We start from the raw sequence: 23,802 nt of genomic DNA, 5'->3' as shown, positions 1-23,802 counted from the left end.
GCTAGAAGTCATCTTCCAGTTGTAAGTGGGCTCTGTCCATAAAGTATTATTTTTTGAGTTAATTGCTTAAGAACTAGAGCCAAGTTTTCCCTGGAAACAATGTTAAACTTTTTGGTTAGATTTTTTTAGGCCAGCTCAAAATATTTGTCAAGTATGCAAAGCCATTGTGAGTGGGAAAGTTCTTTTGGAAATCTCTCTTGGGCAGATAGAAAGCCATTTGAGTCTTACTTTTTTCCTGCCTGCCCTCTAGGCAATGAAAATGGTCCTATAATAGCCCATTAACTACCAGTAGAAGGTTTAGAAGGACAGAGTGAACTGCTTCTTATCACTTTGTTTTCCTTTCATTCCTAGCTTCAGTTGTTTAGGAACTGAGAAATTAGACTTAAAATGTTTGCTCGTCTCCGAGGTCCTTACAGTAGTGTGGTCAATCTTTTCACCTACCTTTTCGTTATTCTTTAAGGACAGCCTTGCCAAACCCTGGTGCTTAGCACGCTTTTACCATTCCTTTTTCTCTCTTAGAGCATGGATCATTTTGATGACATTGGTCCCAGTGTCGTCATGGCCTCCCCGGGCATGATGCAAAGTGGCTTATCCAGAGAGCTCTTTGAAAGCTGGTGCACGGATAAGAGGAACGGCGTCATTATAGCAGGGTACTGTGTAGAAGGGACACTTGCCAAGGTCAGCTATGAGACCACTGTGTCATTCCTAATCAGAATTGCCAAGGTAGCCCGTTAAAGTCTGAGAGGCACTTAATCTTGTTGCAGTAAAAAGTATGGAAGGGAACCTAGTTGAGACCAACAAAAACATGAATACCCTCATTCACTGAAGAAGTTTACTAATATGTATTCTCTTGAAAAGACGTAGAAGGTGTTTGGGTTGATTGCCCTTCTTCCTAACGATGCACAATGGTTGATGTTAGCTCTTCACGATGTACACATTGTGGGAAGTACGTGCAGAACTTTAGAAACAGTTTCTGAACATCCAAGCATCACATTCTCTTTCCCCTGTTATCTATATAACTTGTCTTATTTCTTAAAATACGTTGTGATTCCCGGGGCACCTGGGTGACTCAGTGGGTTGAATGTCCAACTCTTGGTTTTGGCTCAGGTCAGGATCTCACAGTTCATGAGTTCGAGTCCCGCATCCATCTGTGCTGATGGCACGAGCCTGCTTGGGATTCTTTCTCTCAGAATAAATGAATAAATGTTTAAAAAATAAAATAAAACTGACTTCCAGAATAGAAGCACATCTGTTTGAAAAGCGACTTTACCAAGCAAGAGAATAGTTGGGAATACAAGTTTGGCTTGTATTGTACAATTGTACAAGTTAACAGTCGTCACTTCCAGTATTTCAAATACACTGAAAGTTAGTTAACCTGCCTGCTTTCCTGATTAAATATTTGCTTGCTCAAGAAAATAAGTATTTGATATTTACTAAGTCGCTATTAGAATGATTTTTGTGCTAAAGGTCCTAAATTTAATGTAAGAGTTTATGGCTGCATTAAAAAATAGAAAATGTCCCTTTTCTTTTCTGACTGGGTAGTTTATTTGTTTTTCTTTTTTAAATTTTTCTTTCTTTTTCACAGCATATCATGTCTGAACCAGAAGAAATCACTACCATGTCTGGACAGAAGTTACCGCTGAAAATGTCTGTTGATTACATTTCTTTCTCTGCTCACACAGATTACCAACAAACCAGTGAATTTATCCGTGCTTTGAAACCGCCTCATGTGGTTAGTCTATGAATTTGATTTCTAACATTAAAGGGGAAAGAAACATACCCAAGAAACCGTAGCAGCTGGTTTTCGAGTCAAACACCGCTTGTCGCTCAGGTAGCCTTTCAACAGAGCACTTTTGCTTGTACTTGGATCTGACCTCTACAGCTCCCCTTTGAGTTAGGCAAGCTGTGCACTGTAATTTTCTCCACTTACCTGAGGTCACTTATCAGATCCAGACCCAGTGCTCTTTCTGTCCCTTTCTGTTGCCTCCCCAGTAACTTAAGAGCACAGGCTTTGCAGTATGCTGGTTTTGGATCCCCATTCTATCCCTTACTCGCCGTGTAACCCTGGGCAAATTACTTATCCTCTCTGTACCCCATTTGTAAATAGGGATAACAATGCCTCATAAGGTTTTTGTGAGGAAGGAGTGAGAGAACATGTATATCTGAAGCATCTAAAACGGTGCCTGGCATGTAGTAAATGCTTAATAAGATGGAAAGAAGGGAAAGACAAGTCATGTAATGGTAGAAATTAAAGATCCAAACAGATACGAAATGTATTACATAGCTCCTTACTGATGTGCTTTGTTTATATTTTTAAGTTTCATGTAATTATGAAAATAACAATTATATTTTGGTGGGACTAGGGAGGGGATAAGAGGGAAAAGCTAAAAAAAAAACATGTATTTTTAATCAACAGAACACTCAGGGAATATGTGTCTGGGAAACAGATGAAGTGCCCTTTCTGAATGTATTTGAAAGTAGTTAGAGGAAATAGCCTTCTGCTAATTTTTTTTTCTTAAGTTTTTTTTTTTTTATCGTGGCAAAATATATATATAACATAAAACTTGTAATTTTAACCATTTTTTAAGTGTACAATTCAGTGGCATTAATTACACTCACAGTATTGTACAGCCATCACCACTATCTACTTCTAAAACTTTTTCATCACCCCAAAAAGAAATTGTACCTATTAAGCAAAAATTTTCCATTTCCTCCTCCCCAGCCCCAGGTAACCTCTAATCGACCTCCGTAAATTTGCCTATTCTAGATATTTCGTGTCAGTGAAATCATATAAAATATATATAACAGGTCCAAGGTTCATCTGTATCGTAACATGTATCAGAACTTCATTCCTCTGTGTGGATGAAAATAACAGTCCGTTGTGTGTAGATGCCACATTTTGTCTGCACATCTGCCCGTGAACACGTAATGCTAGAGTGAACATGGGCCTGTAAGAATCTGAGTCGCTGTTTTCTGTTCCTTTGCACATATACCAAAGAGTGTGATCACTGGATCACGTGTTGTTAACTTTTTGAGGACTCACTAACCCTTCCCGTAGCGGCTTCACCATTTTACGTTCCCCCCAGCAGTGCACAAGGATGCTGGTTAGCCCATATCCATGCCAACACTTGCTAGTTGCCTTTGTTTAATTATAGTCATTCTAGTAAGTGTGAAGTGGTATCTCATTGTGGTTTTGATTTTCACTTCCTAACGACTGATGATGTTGAGCATCCCTTCATGTGCTTTTTTGTTCGTTTTTGAGTTCTTTCTAGCATGGTAGTCCTCACGGGTATTTTCCCATTGGTCCTTACTTAGGAAGCAGATTCTCGGGTGGGGAAAAATCCCTCTCCTTTTTAGCATCATGAACGGTCGAATTGAGCTACAGCGCAGGTTCCTTACAGGTGTTTCCTAGCGTATGTGGTTTATGGATATTCCCCCCACATTTTAAAGCCAGGGAGGGAGTGTTGTACTGCCCTTTCTCTCTGGTGTCACCACCTCATCCTCAGGCCATTTCATTGCTCTTCAGGCTCTCTCTCTGCTGACAGTTAAAATTCCTGGATTCAACTCGATGCTTACCTTCCTTCAGTAACCAGGTCAGCAAAAGTATATCTACATGATAATGTAACAATAGTGTTGGTAGTAATAATGAGCAACAGCTGTCAGTTATTATTTACCACGTGCCAGGTACTGTACTCATGTTTTAAGTAATCTCTGGCCCAGCGTGGGGCTTGAACTCTCAACCCTGAGATCAAGAGTTGCGTGCTCTACCGACTGAGCCACCCCGGCACCCCTGTACTCATGTTTTACGTGTATCAACTTGCTTACTCCTCACAACCAACAACTGGTTATAGATGAGAAAACCGAGATGTTACGTAACTTGCTCAAGTTTACGGAGCTAGTAAGTGTTCGAAGAGCCGGGCGTTGTGTTTAAGCAGCCAGGCCTCGAAGCCTGGGCTCTTTGCTAGGTCTAGTAGTGATGCCGGGTTGGCTTCTGTTAGCCCAGGCAGCAATCTATAGATTAAGGATGATCTGTCTTGTAAAATACAGGTTATAAAAGTGAATAGGAAGAGACTGGTATCTGATGCAATTGTCGTCCATACCCCTCAAACACAATTTCATTTGGTTCTGAAATATTTTATTTGGTATTACTATAATAAACAGAAGAAAATATCAAAGGTCTTTGTTATCCCCTATAAAAAGCTTCTTTAGAAAGCCTTGTATTAAGATGGGGTACCTGGGTGGCTCAGTAAAACGTCCAACTCTTGATTTCGGTTCAGGTCATGATCTCCTGGTTTGTGAGTTGGAGCCCTGCATTGGGCTCCGTGCTGACAGTGCAGAGCCTGCTTGGGATTTTTTCTCTCTCTCAAAATAAGTCAACTAAAAAAAAAAAAAAAAACAAGCTTGTATTAAGAAATGTAAAGAAAACTATGGGTGTTTTCTTCATTAGTAGGAGTGGCAATAGTTTGATACAGGAATCATGTATCTAAAGCTGGTAGAGGCTGTGGAGTTTACAGAAGTCACGCGGTCCAGCCCTTTGCAGTTGAGTACGGAAGTCTAGAAAAAGTCCAGCTTCCACAAAGTTGTATGTCTTGTTAGTGGCAAAAAACTGAAGTTGAAGTTTCTTTACTCTCTCTTAAAATAGTTCCACTTCAGGATTTTTAAGGCCAAACAGAATGAAAATACCTATACAAGTTTGATTGACTGGAGATCCTTCAAAGTAGTTCAGCTTAATAACTTCGAGTATATGTGTTTCAGTATTTAAGTCAGATAGGGGCCATCATTAACCCACACTAAGAGTGTTTCCCTGTGCTCTCTGAAAATTCATTCTGTGTAGATTTTAGTCCATGGAGAACAAAATGAAATGGCCAGATTGAAAGCAGCCCTGATTCGAGAATATGAAGATAACGATGAAGTTCACATAGAGGTTCATAATCCTCGGAATACAGAAGCTGTGACCTTGAATTTCAGAGGAGAAAAGCTAGCCAAGGTAAAAGGTTGTGATTTCTAATCTTACCCAGGTCTTTTCTAAAGGGAAATGTATACTTAAAAATACAGCCTTCTTTTAATCAAAGCAAGATAATGTGCTTAATGATGATTTCTGTTTACTTAGTATACTATAAGAATTTTCTCCTGGGGTCACCTGGGTGGCTCAGTTGGTTAAGTGTCTGATTTCAACTCAGGTCGTGATCTCATGGTTTATGAGTTCAAGCCCCGCCTTGGGCTCTGTGCTGACAGCCTGGAGCTTGGAGCCTGCTTCAGATTCTGTAACTCCCTCTCTCTCTGCCCCTCCCCTGCTTATAATCCGTGTCTGTCTGTCTGTCTCTCTCTCTCTCTCTCAAAAATAAACATTTAAAAAAATAAAATTAAATATAATTTTTTTTTAAAAAAGAATTTTATCTTGGGGTGCCTGAGTGGCTCAGTCATTTGAGCGTCCAACTCTTGATTTGGGCTCAGGTCATGACTTCGTGGGATTGAGCCCCGAGTCAGGCTCCGCACTGATGGTTGGAGCCTGCTTGGGATTCTCTCTCTCCCTCTTTCTCCCCTCTGCCCCTCCCCTTGCTCACTTGCTCACACTCTCTCTCTCTCAAAATAAATAAGCATTAAAAAAAAAGGAACTGAAGGAATTGTTTCCTTATGCTCTTTTAGGTCTTCTTCTGATTCTTCTAGTTCATTTCTTCACATAGAAAATTTTCAAGTATGTTAGATCTTAATGCAGTTGAGTTTGATAGCTTTTTATTTATTTATTTTTTTCAATGTTTATTTATTTTTGGGACAGAGAGAGACAGAGCTTGAACGGGGGAGGGGCAGAGAGAGAGGGAGACACAGAATCGGAAACAGGCTCCAGGCTCCGAGCCATCAGCCCAGAGCCTGACGCGGGGCTCGAACTCCCGGACCGCGAGATCGTGACCTGGCTGAAATCGGACGCTTAACCGACTGCGCCACCCAGGCGCCCCGTTTGATAGCTTTTTAAACCACACCTCCACTTCCTTTTCATTCCTGTATCTGAGGAAGGAAATTCATTACTGTTTTATTACTACATCTCATACAGTATAATGTCTACTGGTCCTTCTCCCAGAGAATGTAAAGATAGATAGGTCTGTGTCTTTAAACATATGTGGTATGATGGAACTTACAAAAATTTGTCCTTTTTTGATGTTGAAATATAGTATTTTCAGAGTTTAAAAATAGTTAAAGGGGCGCCTGGGTGACTCAGTTAAGCGTTCAATTATTGATTTCTGCTCAGGTCATGATCTCATGGTTCATGAGTTCAAGCCCTGAGTCAGGCTGTGCACTGACAGCACAGGGCCTGCTTGGGATTCTCGGTTACCCTCTTTCTGCCCCTCCCTGCTCACCCTCTATCTCTGTCTCTTAAAATAAATAAACATTTAAAAAGATAAATAAAATCGTTAAAAATCTTACCTGAGACTTCAGAGCGATACTATGAGGTATCCACATTTTTGCCTCCTGTGAAGATTTTTTTCTTTTAAATGTTTATTTATTTTTGAGAGAGAAAGAGTGTGTGTGAGCAGGGGAGGGGCTGAGAAAGAGGGGGCCAGAGGATTTGAAGCCAATTCTGTGCTGACAGCAGACAGCCCGATGCGGGGCTTGAACTCACAAACTGTGAGATTATGACCTGAGCCAAAGTCGGACGTTTAACCGACTGAGCCACCCAGGCACCCCTTCTGTTAAGATTTTTTTTAAGATACTTCTAAGGGAAACTTTTTAATGATTTATCTGAAGTTTTAAATATCAGACCTGTATTAATGAGCAAATTTACAGCAATTCTTTTAATATATAATGAGCCAGATATAAGAAGGCTAATTGATGAATATCCTTCCTTGCAGTTGAGTTTGAGGGGGGAAAAAGTTAGGACGTGAGGCTTTTGTTGCCAGAGAAGAACAGAGGGTTGTATTGACTCCTGTTCACAAAACTTTTTAATGGAAGCAATCTTACACCTATAGGAAAATGTATTCAGTTGGCCATCTAAGAGCTGATTTCCCAGACTCTGCTGGTTGAGATGGAGGGAGGAGAGGTTTTATAGTCAGACTATTTAGGAGAAGTGGAGTTGAACAAAAATAAGCTGTTTTCTTTACCGCTGGACTTTTCAGGGTTTTATTATGCCATTATGCATTATAAATCTTCAAGAAATACAGTACGCAGCATTTTAAAAAGTTTTAACTACAGAACTGGGAACACAGTATAGATGTGTATGTCACTTATATATAACTTGTGTATATGCATAGAGAAACTGTTGTCAATACCTGTTTCTTTGTACAGGTATTGATATACCAAATATAGCTTTGTATTAGAATGTGGTTCTGTGATTTCAGCCATAGGTGTGGTTACTTAAAATCATTAGCTCTAGTTTTTTTTTCTCTGAAGTGCAGTCACTTTACTTACGGTGAAAAACAGAAACTAAGAAGTAGGTGAAGGGAAGCAGATCCACAAAGAACTATCAGAAAAGCCATTCACCTTGTACACGTGTCAGGCCAGCCAGTTGTATGTATGTTAATAAATCAGCACATTGGAAACCACGCGCTCGGCACAGCCGGCCGCAGCGGGCGAAGTTGGAGGAATCCTCGCCCTCTCGGTCTTGCCCTCTGAGGTGCTCGTGTGCAGGCAGACAAGCTCACCCAGCTTCTCGGCATCCGGGCCACCCCTGTGTCTCCTGGGGGCAGTGCTCCTTTCATCACCTCGCCAGCACTTAAGGGAGAAGTCACCCTGACAAATCATCTGACGTGGAGCCTTGTCCCCTCATACAGTTACAAGAGCAAACACTGTTATCACTGCCTGGCTGCTCTTTGTCCTTACTTGATGAGAGGAAACAAGTATGAAATACACTGGCTTTTTCCCCTTTGGGTTCATTTATTAGTAGCGAAGACCAGTTACATTTAAGAAAGTTGGGTTTCATGCTTGTAAGGTATTTGGTTTTGTTAGTTTTTGAGCAACCATTCTTTTAAAAATCCTTGCCCCATGGTCGTAGGAGTTCTTCAACACCTGTCTTTATGGACAGATATTGGCAAGATCTTATCTTTATTGATGAGATATCACCTATCTTTATTGACCTCTCTATCCAAAGATGCTCCTCCTCTGCTAGTGTTGAGCCCAGTATAGACTTGCACCTTTGCATGAGGGAGCTCACCGTGTACGAGGCCTAAACCAGCGTGCAGGAGCACGTACATTTCTGGCCTGCACCTGCAGCCTTCCCACCACATTACAACTGTTGACAGCTTTCGGAGGCCCCAGCACCTATACGTTTACTTGGTTGCTGAACTGATTGGAACTGAACCGAACCTAGCTCTTCTTGCCAGATCTGCCCCGTGACTCTTGCCTTTGGTCTCTTGGTGGCTCTGTTCCTGTCCTCATCATAGACCTGTATAACATTTTTTATTTTTCATGTTAAAATTCATGTCATTTTCATGGTTCACATGTCAGATGGTCATCATTGTGATTGAATATCTAAATAATTGCATTTTCCAAGATTCTGTTTTTTTCAAGTTTTTTTGTTTTTTTTTTTAATAATAGGTCATGGGCTTTTTAGCAGACAAAAAACCAGAACAAGGCCAGCGGGTCTCAGGAATACTTGTTAAAAGAAACTTTAATTATCACATACTTTCTCCTTGTGACCTCTCCAGTAAGTATACTATTAAACATCAAATATCAGGTATTTTAATATTGAAAGAAAATCTGTGAAAACTTTTCATACTAATGGCCAAATCTTAAGTAGCAGCCAAATAATAAAATAGAAATTGATGAATTGATGATCCACATAGTTTTACGGGGGGAAAAAAAAAATCTTCCTTGAACTACTTAAATGTTTGAATTCTTTGCAAAATAACTTTTTTCTTAATTGGGAACATAAGTTGACCTCTAAGACAGGTTGAATGCTCCTGCTGACCCTTTACAAGCCTGTTTTCCACCTTTTACAGTGGAGTCCTGGTACTTTTGTTTTCTAACGTAAACTTGAATGCCCCCCCACCCCACCCCCGACACACACACGCATTCTGGTCTTTGTGACCTATAGTTGTACATTCCTTGTTGGGCCTTTATGTCGTGTGCCTGTGTAAATGCTGAGCCATCACTGCTTTCACAGTAAATATGGTATTATTATCTTCAGTAACGGTGTTCAGTTTTATGCAGATAGCCATAACAGAGTATGAGCACCTTACGAAGGAGGAAGAAATAGCAGTGTTTAGGGATTCATCTGAGCTGGGCCAGCTGTCAGCTTCTAGCCCATCACACAGTGGAGTGTAACTTGTTCTCTATCCAGCGGTTAGTGGATCTTACTCTGTGCCAGGCACTGTGCCAGGCGTTGGAGGACTAAAGGTATGCTACAGAGCATGGTGCCAGCCCCTGGAAGGCTGTCTAGGGAGAGGTGCAGCCTTGTCAAGAGCTAGTCCCAGCACTGATGAGTGACAGAGAGGTGCATGGTAAGTGCATGAGGAGAGAACGGACCCAGACAAGTCGGAACAAGTTTTGCAAACCAGGTAGCCCTTGTGGCAGGTGGTGAAGGATTGCCGGGGTTGCCCGGCCCAGAAGAAAGCAGAGGACAGCTGGTGCCCTGGCTCGGAGATCTCCAGGGACCTGATTTTTTGAGGGCAGTGAGGCTGCTTTCTTATGGCTGAAGCAGAAGCTAACTAGTGGGGGGTGGCTGTGGGGAGTTAAGGGGGGAATGTAGAGCAAGAACCAATTAAGGAGCATCTTCTAAGCTTTCTCAAAAATAAGTTCTCCTTTACTTTGCTTTAATTTCTCTCTACTCGTGTATGTGTTTACAGGCTCTATTTTCTGCGACCAGTATTGTTAAAGTGTATCTATTCTAATTTCCTCTTCAGATTATACTGACTTGGCCATGAGCACTGTGAAACAGACCCAAGCCATTCCGTATACTGGTCCTTTTAATTTGCTCTATTACCAGCTACAGAAGTTGACAGGTGGGTATTTATTGAAATTCACCTAATTGTTTTCTGCTTTTGAGTAAGAGAAGTATATACCCAGGAAAGGAGACTGTTCCATTTGGGTTGTTGTCTCAGAATTGCACAGATGTTATTTGCACTTCACTTGGACATGTTATCACCTTTGGGTAAATTTTTGAAAATATACTCCTAAGTTTTTTTTAATTGCATTATACTTCTTAGCTTTGATCCACTGAAAATTCTAAAAATATCAGTAACCTTTGCTGCTCATGTTTAAAATCCACTTGAGTTTACTCTTCTAAATTTCATCTATCTCTTTTCTTTGTTCAGTGAAAATAGGTTTTCTGGTTCCATCAGTACCAGTCTATACGGCAGGTTTTAGAAGAACACACGAACACTGGCCAAAGGCCAATAAAACAGTAAACCTATTCTGTTTTCATATTAGATCATTTGAGTTAGATTTTTATGTATTAACATAATGAAAGGCAATGACTAAGTTAAAAGGCGTGGATGCCCTCTAATAAGCGGGAACACTTTAATTTTTTTTCTATAATTTTTTTTAAATGTTTATTTATTATATTTGAGAGACAGTACAAGTAGCGAAGGGGCAGAGAGAGAAGGAGACACAGAATCTGAAGCAGGATCCAGGCTCTGAGCTATCAGCACAGAGCCCAATGCGGGGCTCAAACCCACAAGCTGTGAGATCATGACCTGAGCCGAAGTCTGACACTCAACAGACTGAGCCACCCAGGCACCCCAAAGCGGGAACAATTTAAATTACTTTCTATTAATGTGCTCTTCATTATTCAAACAGCAAAATATTACTATAAAATAAATCAGTAGAAAGAAAATCTTTTTTTGCTTCAGATCTTCACATGAGAATTACAGGTTATAACATAGAAAGTTGATAAAATATGTCTGAGTTAATTCTTAATTAAGAGGTGACTGGGAGGACCAGAAAAGCCTCCTCTTAGACAATAGAATTTCCCTAAAGAATGATTAAGCTTATGAAGACAGAAGGAAGAAGTGACTATTGGCAGTAGTTGAGTGGTCTCATGTCAGATTTTAAGATACTAGTGGAATATTAAGACGCTAGTGACTAAATCTCTTATGTAAACACAGATATTTAACAATCACCAAAGTTTGCAACTGATAAAATGTTTCATGTCCCGGGTAAATCCTGCCTCATTATATGAATTTTTATAATACATGCTGAGATCTTTCAGTTGCTGTAAGCAATCAACATAAAACTTACTTAGTTATTTGAAATCTCACTATTCAAATGAGTAATTAATTTTTTCATTGTGAATCAGATTTATTTCAGCTATCTCTATAAACAAAGGAATAATGTTGCCTCTGGAAGATTATCAGAAAATTATATACATCTTAATATTACTTCCTTTTTTCAGGTGATGTGGAAGAATTAGAAATTCAAGAAAAACCTGCTCTGAAAGTATTCAAAAATATTACTGTAATACAGGAACCAGGAATGGTGGTATTAGAAGTAAGATAAGATCATTTACCTAAACAAAGAGGGGAAAAAAGTTTTAAGACTTCACATACAATTGTAGAGAAAATTTGTTCTTAAGAAAAAAATTACTGGAAAATATATCCATGCATGTTTTTTTTCCAAGACCAGCTTTAAATATGACCTCGCTGGGCATTTTCTATGTAGTTCTAGTAACATAAAAACTAGTATTAAATTAAGGCTTAATATTTAGCATGTGTAGTGAGTATAGGTCTCTCAGATGAGAAGTTTCAGCTAATTTTGTGATGGCCCTGGATGTCTTCAGTTACATCAGAACATCCGACATTCTCAAGAGAAAAATCAAATTGTTACATTGAAACAAATAGACTTGTCATGTTAACACTTTTAAGACAGTGGAATTTTGAAAATTCAAATAAGCAGTATTGAAATGACCCAAATACACAAGGCTAGAAACCACTGAATGTGGTTTCTACTATTAGAATTTTCAATTCCTACAGGTGGAATTTGGAACCCAGACACCAAATTAATTTGATGGTTGATTTTGATAGCTTGGCATCTGTCCGGTTCAAAGAAGGACTTTTAGAGTGAATCCTCGAACTGAATCATCCAGGGAGGTGCCTGGTTTCATTCTCTGCCTCAGGGAGAATTGCATGTAAATTTCCCAGCTAGATGGTGCGCTATTTTGTTCATACACATTATTTTTTGAAACTAAAAAAGATCTGCCAACTCGGGTTCCACTGCAGTTCTGGGATTTAAGTTGAAATTTGATTCATAAAGATGAAAGTAACTGAAGAAAGTGTCAGAAGGAGTAGTTGTCTATAACACGATGTCAGACACAATAATACATAAACATTACTCCCCTAGGAAAGGGAAAAATTATCAGAGACGTTCATTTAGCTCTTTCTACTAAATGCTGTACTTGTATTCCCTGGAATTAACATGTCCAAGAGCGTCTCAGAGAAAGGTTTTCAAGTGCCTCACAATGCTTGTAAAAGCGCTTTTTGAAAAGGTAACAGGTAGGGAAGGCACGTGTTCCTGAAGTAATTCACCTGCTCTCTCCCTGACCTGGCAGGCCTGGAAAACTATCTTGGAACACCCACCCAGCATGTGCACAAGTGTCAGGGTCCTAGGCTTCGGCTTCGTGTGAGAAACAAAAGTACATGTTTAGAGATAACTACCCTGTGCCGGCACTGGGTGTGCTTCTGAAACACGGTGCTTAGGGCTCGGCCTGCTGCCAGCAGTCCCCACCGGTCACCTCACACCAGTGACCTCTGTGAGACGAAGGTGCTGGGTAGGAGGATTAAATGAGGGAATGCATATCAGGCCCCTGCCGCAGAGGAAGTGCTCAGGACACGTTACTATTGTTATTAGTAGGACATTAGAGAAGTCCCGCATTATTAGTTTTAGGAAACAATTAGTTAATGTCAGTGAAAATGCTAGAAACCGAAGTCCCATATGTACAGTCTTTTGTGGTTAGCTGTATTCCTACCTTCCTAATTCTGCCTTTTGCTTCCCAGTGGTTAGCAAACCCTTCCAACGATATGTATGCGGATACAGTAACAACCGTGATCCTGGAAGTTCAGTCAAACCCGAAAATCAGGAAAGGTATAACATTATTTCATTTTTATCAGTTAATTCTTTGGCTTCTCCCGTGGTCTGTGAACTAAAAAGCAGAAGACAGAGTCCTAGAACTTGAAATCTGATTTTCCCCTTCCTGTCACCTTTAAGATACAATATATGTATGACAATGCAGATTACTAATATTTTACTTTCTGTTTTGGGTCTTTACTTGTGCTATTGCCAAAATTCTGGTTGCCATGAACACAAAGATAAAATTCCGTAGTAATAGTCCTCTTAAAAACAGTTTAACAGAAATTCCAAAGTATTGCTGAATTGAGCCAGCATGTCTAGTAAAAAATAATGCTGCCTTATACGTATTTAGTAAAACTTGTTGAACTGAATGGAATCTCTCTATAGGACAATTTTGCAACCACTTTTTGTTTTCTTGGTACGTAGCAACTTTCAGTCAAAGAAAGATATCTTTGTGTTAGTAAAGATACCTTTGTGTTATGTCTTCATAGTTTTATTCTATTTTATACATAAATCAATATTAAACATGTCTTAAGGTATGCATCATTGGCATATAAAGTAGCCCTTTTTGCTACTATGGGAGGAAGTCACCCAGAAGAATTTCAGGGGCCAGCCTGAAATAAAGGCCAGCCTGTACCCCTCTCCTAGCCTCAGATCTTGTTCTCTGATAGAATAGTTCTCTTTCTTAAAATAAAAAAATTTTAAAAAATAAAAAATGGGTTAGTAGTATTTGATTTCAGAAGGAAAAAATGTTTAGCTGAATAGTTCATAATGCATCTTCTTATAACAACTAAATTCTGGAATGAATAAATACCTAGACAAGTGTAAATTACTCATCTGAGGTAAGCATTTGAATTTGAGTAACACTAAAAATTTCAATTTGGGCACCACTCATCATGTGTTTTAATTGAATCAATGGGTAATGGATCCCCCTGTGTGCACCTAAAGTGGGGGAGGGAGCTGTGTGTTTATACAGGCCACAGGAGAACATCCAGCTCGGATTCTCACAGGATGCTCATTCAGCATCCCAGTCTCTGCCCTGGAGCACAAAACACGCCCAAGCCAGAACAGTTTTAAAGGCAGTGGTCAGTTTTCTCTTATTTGACGGTTTTACATTTTGCCTATCTTAGGTGATACAAATGTAAAGGACGAAGAGCAGGGTGGGGGGGTGTGTAGGAGGGGGGACCTTTTACAGAGGCCACCACTAATTAGTGGCACAGCAGTTAGGAGCAGCGGAACAAGGGACAGAGCGAAGCGCAGGGGACAAGAACCCAAGGATCACACGCGGGGTTTTTCGTGGGCGCACCTTTCGGTGTTGATGCCCACTTTGCTGAGAACATGGCCGGGCTTCGTATTTCCCGTCTGTGTTGTAGGGAAGGAACATGTGAGCCATCCTAGACCGGTCTGACCTTACACCGGGTATTTGTCTTAGTGCTCTGATCCAGCATGAAAATGCACCTTCACTCTGATTGATGGTCGTTGAGTCAGAAGTAACTATTATTAGTGATCCATTTTCAGTAACAATAATTATATAAACATTTCTCCCTAAAATTAGCCTCTGGGCATTTCAGCAGAGGTTCATTGCAGACAAGTAGGAATAGGTTTTTTTCCATGAGTTTCTTGTGCTAAATTAGCTGGCTGGCCTATTTTCCCTCGTTCTTGCCTACTTTGTGTTACATGAAAAGGATACTATTTTCTTCTGGAGTAGCGAGGTGCTCGCATATTCATTTGACACATACTGATTGAGCACCTTCTGTTTGGCAGGTACTCTTCTAAGTGCTTCAGGTACTGCAAACAAAGCAGATTGTTATGCTTTAGGAGCGGATATGTTAGCGCTGGGGCAGCCTCACAGGGTTTGGAGTGGGGGCAGACGTGTAGGGTTCTGTGGGCCATTTGAAGGACTTTGGGCTTGTAGTCTGAGTAAAGTGGGTTATACTGTACGGTTTTTAAAGGATTGCTGTGGTGCTCGTTGAGAGGAGATTGGGGAGGGCAAGTAAGAAAGCAGATGTTTCAGGTTGGAGCTCCTGTGGCCCTGCAGGTAGGAGGTGGCACTCCGGGGAGGGTGGGAGTGGTGCTGGTGGCAGAAAGTGGTTGGATCCTGGAGATACGTCGAAGATCAAGCCAGCAGTATTTCCTCGAAGATCAAGCCAGCAGTATTTCCTGCTGGGTTAGATACAGAGGGTGAGAGAAAACAGATCAATTTTAAAGAGAGAAGACAGTGACCCAAGGAGTGACTCAGGGAGTGATACCTTAGCATGGAGCCCTGCTGTCACCCTCAGGGCTAAGTGACAGGGTTTACTAGGTAGTACTTGCTTCTTCAGAATCTGGAAAATATTACAAGGACTGACACACTCCCTCTTTTCATTTGCTGCACATGGGGCAGTTAAGGACGTTCATTCTGTACGTTTCTTGTGGCAAGAATTGACTTTGTCGTATCCAAACATGGTATTTTAACGTGTTAGAAAAGAGTCAGCAACTAAGGCCCACAAGCCACGTCCAGCCCTCCACCTGTTTTTATAAAGTTTTATTGAAACAGCAATGCCCGTTTGTTTACATACCGTCTAGTGCTGCTCTTTGAGCAGCCACGGCAGAGTTGAGTAGTTACAGCAGAGACCATGTGGTTCACAAAGCCTAAAACACGATCTGGCCATTTCCAGAAGTTTGCCAAGTCTATTTGAGAGGCAACTTCTGTGAACAGTCTGATTCTGTGTTGCTAGCATTTCACTCCCCTTTAATTTCTTAGCCTGTTGACACTTGGGTTCAGATTCTGGAAACTTGTATTTGTGTCTGTGTGTGTGTGTTTAGCCCCGACTTCAGTTTCTGTATCCCTTCTCACTGAGGACGAGGACGCACAGCAAAGCTTATTTTTCAAAATATATTATTTTATGTCCTTACATTTCATTACATTCTTCTGCACCTGTGTCCTGTTTTGACACACACACTACTAAGGGCAGTTATACGTGTAGAACTATGATTTCACATTATACACAGTGTAATCTTAGGTGTCTGAGGAGCTTATTAAATATTAGTAATAAATATGCAAATATACATACATGTGCACTCACATTTTTGAAAGTTTCTTTTAATAGTTTCATGGCTTAAATGTTTTTAATACTGTCTTTTATGAGATTTTACATGTCAGTTAAGTGCTTATATGATACTTAATAGCATTGATCATAATTGAAGTATAAAGTTTTATTATATAGCTTTCTAGGCTGGCATCTGGTTTGTTGTATATTTAGTTAAAACTCATGAAACCGTTTCATCACAAGGAAAAAAAAACTTTTGTGACTGTGTGTTGTGATGGATGGTTAACTACACTTACCATGATCATTTTGCTATGTATACCAATATCAAATCATTATGTTGTATATCTGAAACTCCTATAATGTTCTATGTCAATGAGATCTACATTTTTTTAAATATTTATTTTGAGAGAGAGAGAGAGAGAGAGCACAAGCAGGAAAAGGGTAGAGAGAGAGAATCCCAAGCAGGGTCCACACCATCAGCACGGAGCCCGACACGGGGCTCAATCCCACGAACTGTGAGATCATGACCTGAGCTGAAACCAAGATTTGGACGCTTAACCGACTGAGCCACCCAGACAACCCAATATCTACATTTTTTAAAAAGGAAAAAGACTCATGAGTTAAAATTAATCAGAGTTATTATCGTCTGACTTATAGAGTAATTTAGAAGAAATGACAATTTGACTCTTCCAGAGAGTAGATTCACCACAGTCAACTTTAAAACATTTACATCACTCCACAAAGAGACACCGTATCTCTAGCTATAATCCCCCAAACAACCACTAATCTACTTTCTGTCTCTATGGATTTGCCTCTTCTGGACACTTCATATAAATAGAATTATAACACATGGGTTTTTGTGACCGGCTTCTTTCACTTAGCATAATGCTTTCAAGGTTCATCGCTGTAGCATGAATCAGTCTTCACTCCCTTTTATGGCAAAATAACTTTGTAAGGAATGGCCAGATAGTTCTGTACTGTTTTATTGCTGGTGATAGCCTGGGAGATGGTTATGTCCCTGGGCACACTTGAAACTCCAGATCATCTTCCTGAACCATCAGGTTGCTTTGGGAGGGGGAAGCTAAGTAATCTGACAAGTCGTTTTATTTCATTCCATTTCTTAAAGATTTTTTTCTTCAAAGTAATCTCTACACACAGTGTGTGGCTCGAACTTATAACCCTGAGATCAAGAGTCACACGTTCCACCAACTGAGCCAGCCAGGTACCCCCTAATTGGCAAATGATTTTAAATATTAATTTTAGTAAAATCATTACAGGTGCATTATATATAGTACAGTGCTAAATTTGTATAATGTTTTAGGTAAAGCAAAAACTTCAGAGATCTCTGAGCACGGATGTGCCCCTAGAACTCCTGGAGTCACGATTTCACTTCACTCACAAAGGAAATGTGGAAAAGTTTGAGAAACATTACAAATAAAATTCGAAATCATCTTAAATGTCCTTTTGTGGTTCTTTGTTTAACAAGAACAAAAAAGCAGTTTGCCGCAGCAGGTAGATGGAGTGTTGGTCACTTGAAGGATTCCGTAGTTAATTACCTTATCGATAACTGTGTTCAGATTACTGACTCGGGAATTCTTTTAAATAAGAATTTGGAAATTGAACTCTTGCTTTTTTTCCCCCCCAGGTGCAGTACAGAAGGTTTCTAAAAAATTAGAAATGCACGTTTATAGCAAAAGGTTGGAGATCATGCTCCAGTAAGTGTTGCCTCAATTATTGCCCCACAAGGGTGAGCAAGGCAGAGGGCGGGGAGGAGGCAGTCGGCATTTAGTTCTGACTCACTAATGGTTGTGAGGCTCAGACAGGTTACTTGACCGCTCTGGATGTCTGAGTTTGTGTCTGTTACGTGGCTTGAACTGCATCCTTCCAGCTAAACACTCTAGCTAGTTCCAGATACCTTTGACCTCTGTGGTCCGCCATTTCTGTTATAGTTGACGAAGATTCGCTGACTGCCTTTTCTTGCCTGTGTCCAGCCTGCTGATTGGACTGCTGTTGCAGGAGCCCCTGTAACTGATGGGGACAGATGTGCAAATTAATGATTAAACTGTAGCTCCTTGAGGGGCGCCTGGGTGGCTGTTAAGTGTCTGACTCTTGATTTCAGCTCAGGTCATGATCCCAGGGTCGTGGGATTGAGCTCCGAGGTGTGCATGGAGCCTGCTTAAGATTCTCTGTCTCCCTCTCTCTGTCTCTGTCTCTGTCTCTGTCTCTCTCCCTCTCCCTCTCTTTCTCCCCCTCCCCCCTCCCTTCTTCCCCACTCGTGCATGCTCTCTTATTCTCTAAAACAAACAAATAAAAAACTGTAGCTTCTCAATGACAGAGGCAGTGTCTTAGTGACTTCTGTCACTAGGAAGATGACGCACAAAAGATGCTCAGTGAATAGTTTGACTCCGAGGCTTCTGGAACTGATTCACAGGGGCAGACGGCCTGTGGACTTGTGAGCCACTTTAACTAGATGCCTGGATTTGAATACCGGCTCTGCTGCTTTCCAGCCCTGGGGCTTCAGATCCCTTCCATGTGTCTTGTTTTCCTTCTGTGTAGAAGGGGCTTCTTACTAAGATTTAAGTAAGCCCTTGGCCCAACATGGGGCTTGAACTCATGGCCCTGAGATCAAGAGTCACATGCTCTACCGACTGAGCCAGTCAGGCATCCCTGAAGCAAGCATTCTTAATGATAGCTGTGGATCTTATTCATTTTATAAAATTAACAAAATACGTGAAGTTACATCAAGTACATCTCAGGAATAGATAGAAGTCGTCTACTTTGGAATTAGGGGCTATTTTCAATTTCCCTCAGTATACAAAATTGTACTTGACTTATTTGTAAATGTACTTTGTACTAATGTGCATCTTTGTTTGTCTTAAGGGACATATTTGGAGAAGACTGTGTAAGTGTAAAAGACGGTTCCATTCTCAGTGTCACAGTGGATGGAAAAACTGCTAATATAAACCTGGAGACACGGGTATGTAACTGCTCCTTCCTACACATCAAGACATTTGGGAAAGAAAGCGAGAACAAAAATGATCTGGTCTCACACCAGACAGCACACTTTTCCATTCTGACATGTCCTTCCAGATTTTTCCTACATATGCTTTTCACAGGCTGGGTTTATGTTACTATACGTAAAGTCATACGTTCTTGCTTTTTCTTTTATTTATTTTTTAATTATTTTTTAAGCAATCTCGACACACAGTGCAGGGCTCGAACCCACAACTTCAAGCGCGATCGGAAGTGGGGTGCTCTTCCGGCTGAGCCAGGCGGGCACCCCACTTTATTGCTTCTTTCCCATCCTCTCTAAGTGTTCTTGCGTGGCACTGCACAGCACACGTCGGTGTGTGTATATTCCCGCATTGTCTTCCTGTTCCACGAGAGGCCTGAATCCACCCCGGCATTTTCTCCAGTTTGGCATCCGGTTGATTTTAGATTTTTTCAGAGAAGCCGCTCTCTGGTTTGCACCAGCAAGATCCAAGTGGCTGTTCCAGACAATAGGATTCGAGCCTGCTCTGGTCTCACACCACAGATCCCACATAAGTATTCCACAAGCATAAATGAATAAGTATATCTTCCTTGCGGGCTTGGTTTTGAAGATTAAAACAGTTCTAAGCAAATAACATGTTTTAAATTTCTTTTATGTTCTGTAACTATACAGATGCTTTGAGGAGACACTAAGTTTATCTTACCCCAGTAGAAAAATAAGATAAGAACATAAACAAGTGAATCTCTAGAGATGAAATATGGATAGCCAGCAAACACAGGAAACAAATGTTCAGATCCAATCCACTAATAATTAGAGGAAATACAGACTGAAAGTATGAAATATCACTGTTTGCCGATCATGTGGGCACAGATTATTAACAAGAGTGCTGTGACCCAGTGCTGGTGAAAACAGGAAGTTTATTCTCAGGTGCAGTTTGGGGCGGGGAGGCGATTTTAAATGATACAGCACGTTCTTTCTGCAGAGCAGTTTGGTGATATGCATGAAAGGCTCAAAAAATAAATGCCTTTGTCTACAATTACACTTAACTGGACTTAAATGAAGAAAATAATTAGACAAGTTAATGATAAAATAGAGCAAAGATATATATACAAGGATTTCCATTTTAGCGGTGATTATAATTTAAACAAAACTGCAAGAGACCAAAATATCCCTAGAGTGGGAGACAGTAAACAAAATAACCGAATAAATAGAGTATGTGTATGGTGTGTGCTTATACATGGAGTACTGTATATATCGGGAAGTATATATATATACAGGCCATCAGGAAGATGGCCATATGGGTGACTAATGTGCATAGGTGTCCCCCTGCATTATTGAGTGGAAACAACGGTTACAAGATAGCAAGTATGATAAATTACCCCATTTGGTTTTAAAGAAATATATATGTATAGCTAAAAGTCTGGAATGTTATACCCTGAAATGCTAACAGTAGTTATCATTACGTCATAGAATAAGGGTGTTATTTTTTTTCTTTACTAAGTTTTGATATGAACAATATTTATGGTATGATAAAAAAATTTTAAAACAGCGTATAAAACCTGGGTGGCTCAGTCCAGTTGAGCATCTGACTTCCGTTCAGCTCATGATCTCGCAGGTCGTGAGTTTGAGCCCCACATCGGGCTCACTGCTGTCACTGTAGAGCCCGCTTTGGATCCTCTGTTCCCTCTCTCTGTACCCCTCTCCCGCTTGCGCTCTCTCTCTCTCTCTCTACGAGAGAGTTCACTGAGAACTCCAGGTCTCTTTTAAGAGAGAGAGTGCGAGCAGGGGCGGGGCAGAGAGGGAGACTGTCAGCACAGAGCCCAACGCGGGGCAACGCGGGGCTCAGACTCACAAACCACGAGTTCATGACCTGAGCTGAAGTCAGACACTCAGCCAACTGAGCCACCCAGGCACCGCAAAAAATAAACATTAAAAAAATAAATAAAGCAGCTTGTAGTGTTTTGTAGCTGAGAAATAACTAGAAGATTGTAAGCCTAAATCAAATTTAATACCAAATGATGAAAAAAAAAAAGCTTCCAAATGCTGAGCAGACGAGCACATCCAGAGCTCAGTAATTTGTATTACAAAGACTAACTTCCTTGTAGTATCATTTACTGGGTCAGAATATGGGCTTTGAAGTAAACATAGTTCACCATAGATTGTCCGTTTATTCTTTTTTTCTCCAAAATACATCTCTAATGAGACCCAGTCATTGTGCTGTCGGGAAACTGCATCCAGGCACCTGCCCCCCAGCGTGCGGTGTCGCAGTTCAGGTTCTTGAGAGTCCGTGTGGCCTCCCTCCCCCCCACCGGAAATGACTCTTCTTAAAGAGGAGTAGTTTCTCTTCCATATGGCACTTGGAGACACTTAACGTCGAAAGGCCTGTTTGTGCTTTCACTTTCAGACGGTCGAATGTGAGGAAGGAAGCGAGGATGATGAGTCCCTCCGGGAGATGGTGGAGCTGGCCGCGCAGAGACTCTACGAGGCCCTCACGCCAGTTCACTGAGAGCTGCGGGTCTGCGGACATGTTAAAGCTTGTCTTTAATGCTTGACTCTACTTCTCTTAAAATAAAATACGTTAGTTTCTCTGGAATAGCCTATTTACTTGTGATGTCAAATGGCCTGTGTTCCAACAGCTTAAATGCTGCTAAGTTACCAACTCCTCTGTCCCTGATTCCAGAACTACCAAATAAACTGTTATTTCAGAGCTTACTGATTCTGCTTCCAGGCATGTGCACAGCTGCCCCTGAAACCTTCCAGGTCTGCCCATAGCAACTGAACGAGAATGCCTTACTATCCTGTTTAAAAAGGAAAGAAAATACACAGTGGTTTGTATTTTCATGTGCATATTCTGAGTTTGAATTCATAGAGATTATCACCTAAAGCCCCTTTTGTGTTTCTTCCCTCCTGATACTCTGGCCAGATTCCTTAATTTACACATTTGTAAAATGACGACTTTTGGGATTCAGTGGTATTTTCTTTGTATAATACCTGCACGTTCAATTCCGATATTCAGAATACAATTTTTATGACTCAAGTTCAAGGGTATTCAGGTGTGAGTTGTTGAATTGCTTTCTGTGTAATCATTAGACCGGTTTCCTGGAGTACGTGTAATTCAGACTGGCACATCACTGGACACAGGAGTGGCGGGTGCTGTGTGCTGAGAGAGCAGGTCACCTGGGGTCTCCGGTCTCTGCTGCCACACGGGCGGGACGGCCGCCCCTACGGAGGGAACGTGCGCACGCCCACCTTTACCTACCGTCTAACGCGAGAGCCACTCTCGCTGTCAAGCGAAAGGCGTGCCAACCAGTCACTAAGCTCCGACACTGTTTAGTCCTCCTGTGGCCTCACCAGTTGGTGACCTCACAGCCATTGAGCAGGGTAGTGACAAACTCCAGTGCAAAACTCGGAAGTTTTACTTGACATACATTTCTTCTGTAAGGTACCCCACTTTGTCTCTGGCCCAAACCAAAGCTCGGAGGGTCACCTTTTAGAAGTGTCATAGAAGACTTTGTTACGATAGATTTAAAAACAGTAAGACAGTATATAGAGTAGAAAGGGAACGTGCGTGTTTTCTCCTAGTCCTTCTCCCTGAGGTAACCACTCTGAGTTCAGGATTCTCAGTTGCTCTTGAACCTGCCTTTGTCATCTCTCCCCCGTGGCTCTGTCTGTCATCCTGGCCCCTCTGATCCCTGCCACAGCCTCCCTTCTCCCCATAGCTGACTCCTACGATACGCACCTGCTCTCAAGCCTTCCCTGCTGAAAGTCCTTCAGGCCTCCACTGTAACTAAGATTAAGTCCAAACACCTTACTCAGCCACGGGTTCTCAACATTGACTGCACATTGGAATCACCTGGGAGCAGTAAAAACACACGGATGCCCGCATCCTGCCGTCAGAGGTTAAGTTAGTTGGTCTGGAGTGAAGTGAGCGTCCTTTATCAGCACGTTTCTAAAGCTCCACAGATGATCCAGCTGAAGCCAGGGAACTCCTGGCCTGAAGACTTGGTCATGCTCTGATCCCCCTGCCTGCCTCTCCAAGCCATTCGCCCGTCTGACACCCTGTCCCGGCCACACCAAGGTATGTCTGCTTTTTTTTTTAAGGTTATTTATTTTGAGAGAGAGAGAGCACAGCTGGGGAGGGGCAGACAGAGGGAGAGACATCCCAAGCAAGCTCTGTGCCATCAGCGCAGAGCCCGATGCGGGGCTTGAACTCACAAACTGAGCCAAGTCTGAGTCCCACACTTCACCCAGCGCCACCAAGGCACTCCGGTATGTCTGCTTTTCAATGGCGCACTGCTCCCTCTGCTCTTCTGGTTTTCACCTTAAGCTCAGTTGTTTCAAAACATCCTTCTGGCTCGTTTTTTATCACGGGGCCGGGGGGGGGGGGGGGGGGGGGGGGGGGGGGGTGTCACACTTCGTAGCACGGCTCTGGTGGTAAGGACTGAGAAAAGGAGTCAAGCTCCTGTGAGTTTTCTCCATAGGAACCCAGCTTGGGCTCCATCCGTTTCCCCTCCAGACCAGTTCTGGCAAGAATCCTGCTGCGTTGGTTTAGTGAAAAAAAGACCCACCCTTGGTCTGTTCCCCCGGGGTATCTGCTCAAATTCCACACACCGCCCCCCCCCCCCCCCCCCCCCGCCTGGTATCTTCCCTCCCTGGCCTACCTGCAACAAGAATCTGGTTTTGTCAGTTACGCAAACACTCTACCTTTTAGTGATTTTACAGCCTTCCACCCTTCACCCTGCTCCTTGGCTCTGGGTGCCCACCTTTCCTGATTTCTCTCCCCTACCG

General features: G+C 41.6%; 1 protein-coding gene and 1 non-coding gene across 5 annotated transcripts in view; one reads left to right on the top strand and one right to left on the bottom strand.

The window, feature by feature from the left end:
* Window positions 1-21,726, top strand: part of CPSF3 (cleavage and polyadenylation specific factor 3) — a 39,867-nt gene extending 18,141 nt beyond the window's left edge. For 3 of the 4 annotated variants that reach the window (XM_043604567.1, XM_043604568.1, XM_043604570.1), the window contains 10 exons: window positions 520-678; window positions 1,586-1,732; window positions 4,835-4,987; window positions 8,527-8,635; window positions 9,834-9,932; window positions 11,324-11,418; window positions 12,921-13,008; window positions 17,668-17,737; window positions 18,903-18,999; window positions 21,419-21,726. In XM_043604567.1, coding sequence (XP_043460502.1) covers window positions 520-678; window positions 1,586-1,732; window positions 4,835-4,987; window positions 8,527-8,635; window positions 9,834-9,932; window positions 11,324-11,418; window positions 12,921-13,008; window positions 17,668-17,737; window positions 18,903-18,999; window positions 21,419-21,520 — 1,119 coding nt within the window. In that variant the 3' untranslated portion in view covers window positions 21,521-21,726. The remainder of the gene's footprint in view (window positions 1-519; window positions 679-1,585; window positions 1,733-4,834; window positions 4,988-8,526; window positions 8,636-9,833; window positions 9,933-11,323; window positions 11,419-12,920; window positions 13,009-17,667; window positions 17,738-18,902; window positions 19,000-21,418) is intronic. The other variant, XR_006301126.1, reaches the window with a different exon arrangement.
* TRNAK-CUU lies at window positions 18,613-18,685 on the bottom strand. The gene has a single exon. It is a non-coding gene; the product is annotated as a tRNA-Lys (tRNA).
* Window positions 21,727-23,802: the final 2,076 nt, after the last annotated feature.

This window comes from Prionailurus bengalensis, chromosome A3 (assembly GCF_016509475.1).
Source record: "Prionailurus bengalensis isolate Pbe53 chromosome A3, Fcat_Pben_1.1_paternal_pri, whole genome shotgun sequence".
Classification (NCBI taxonomy): domain Eukaryota; kingdom Metazoa; phylum Chordata; class Mammalia; order Carnivora; family Felidae; genus Prionailurus; species Prionailurus bengalensis.
Note: the sequence above shows the minus strand (reverse complement) of the source record. Positions and strands in the feature narration are given on the sequence as shown.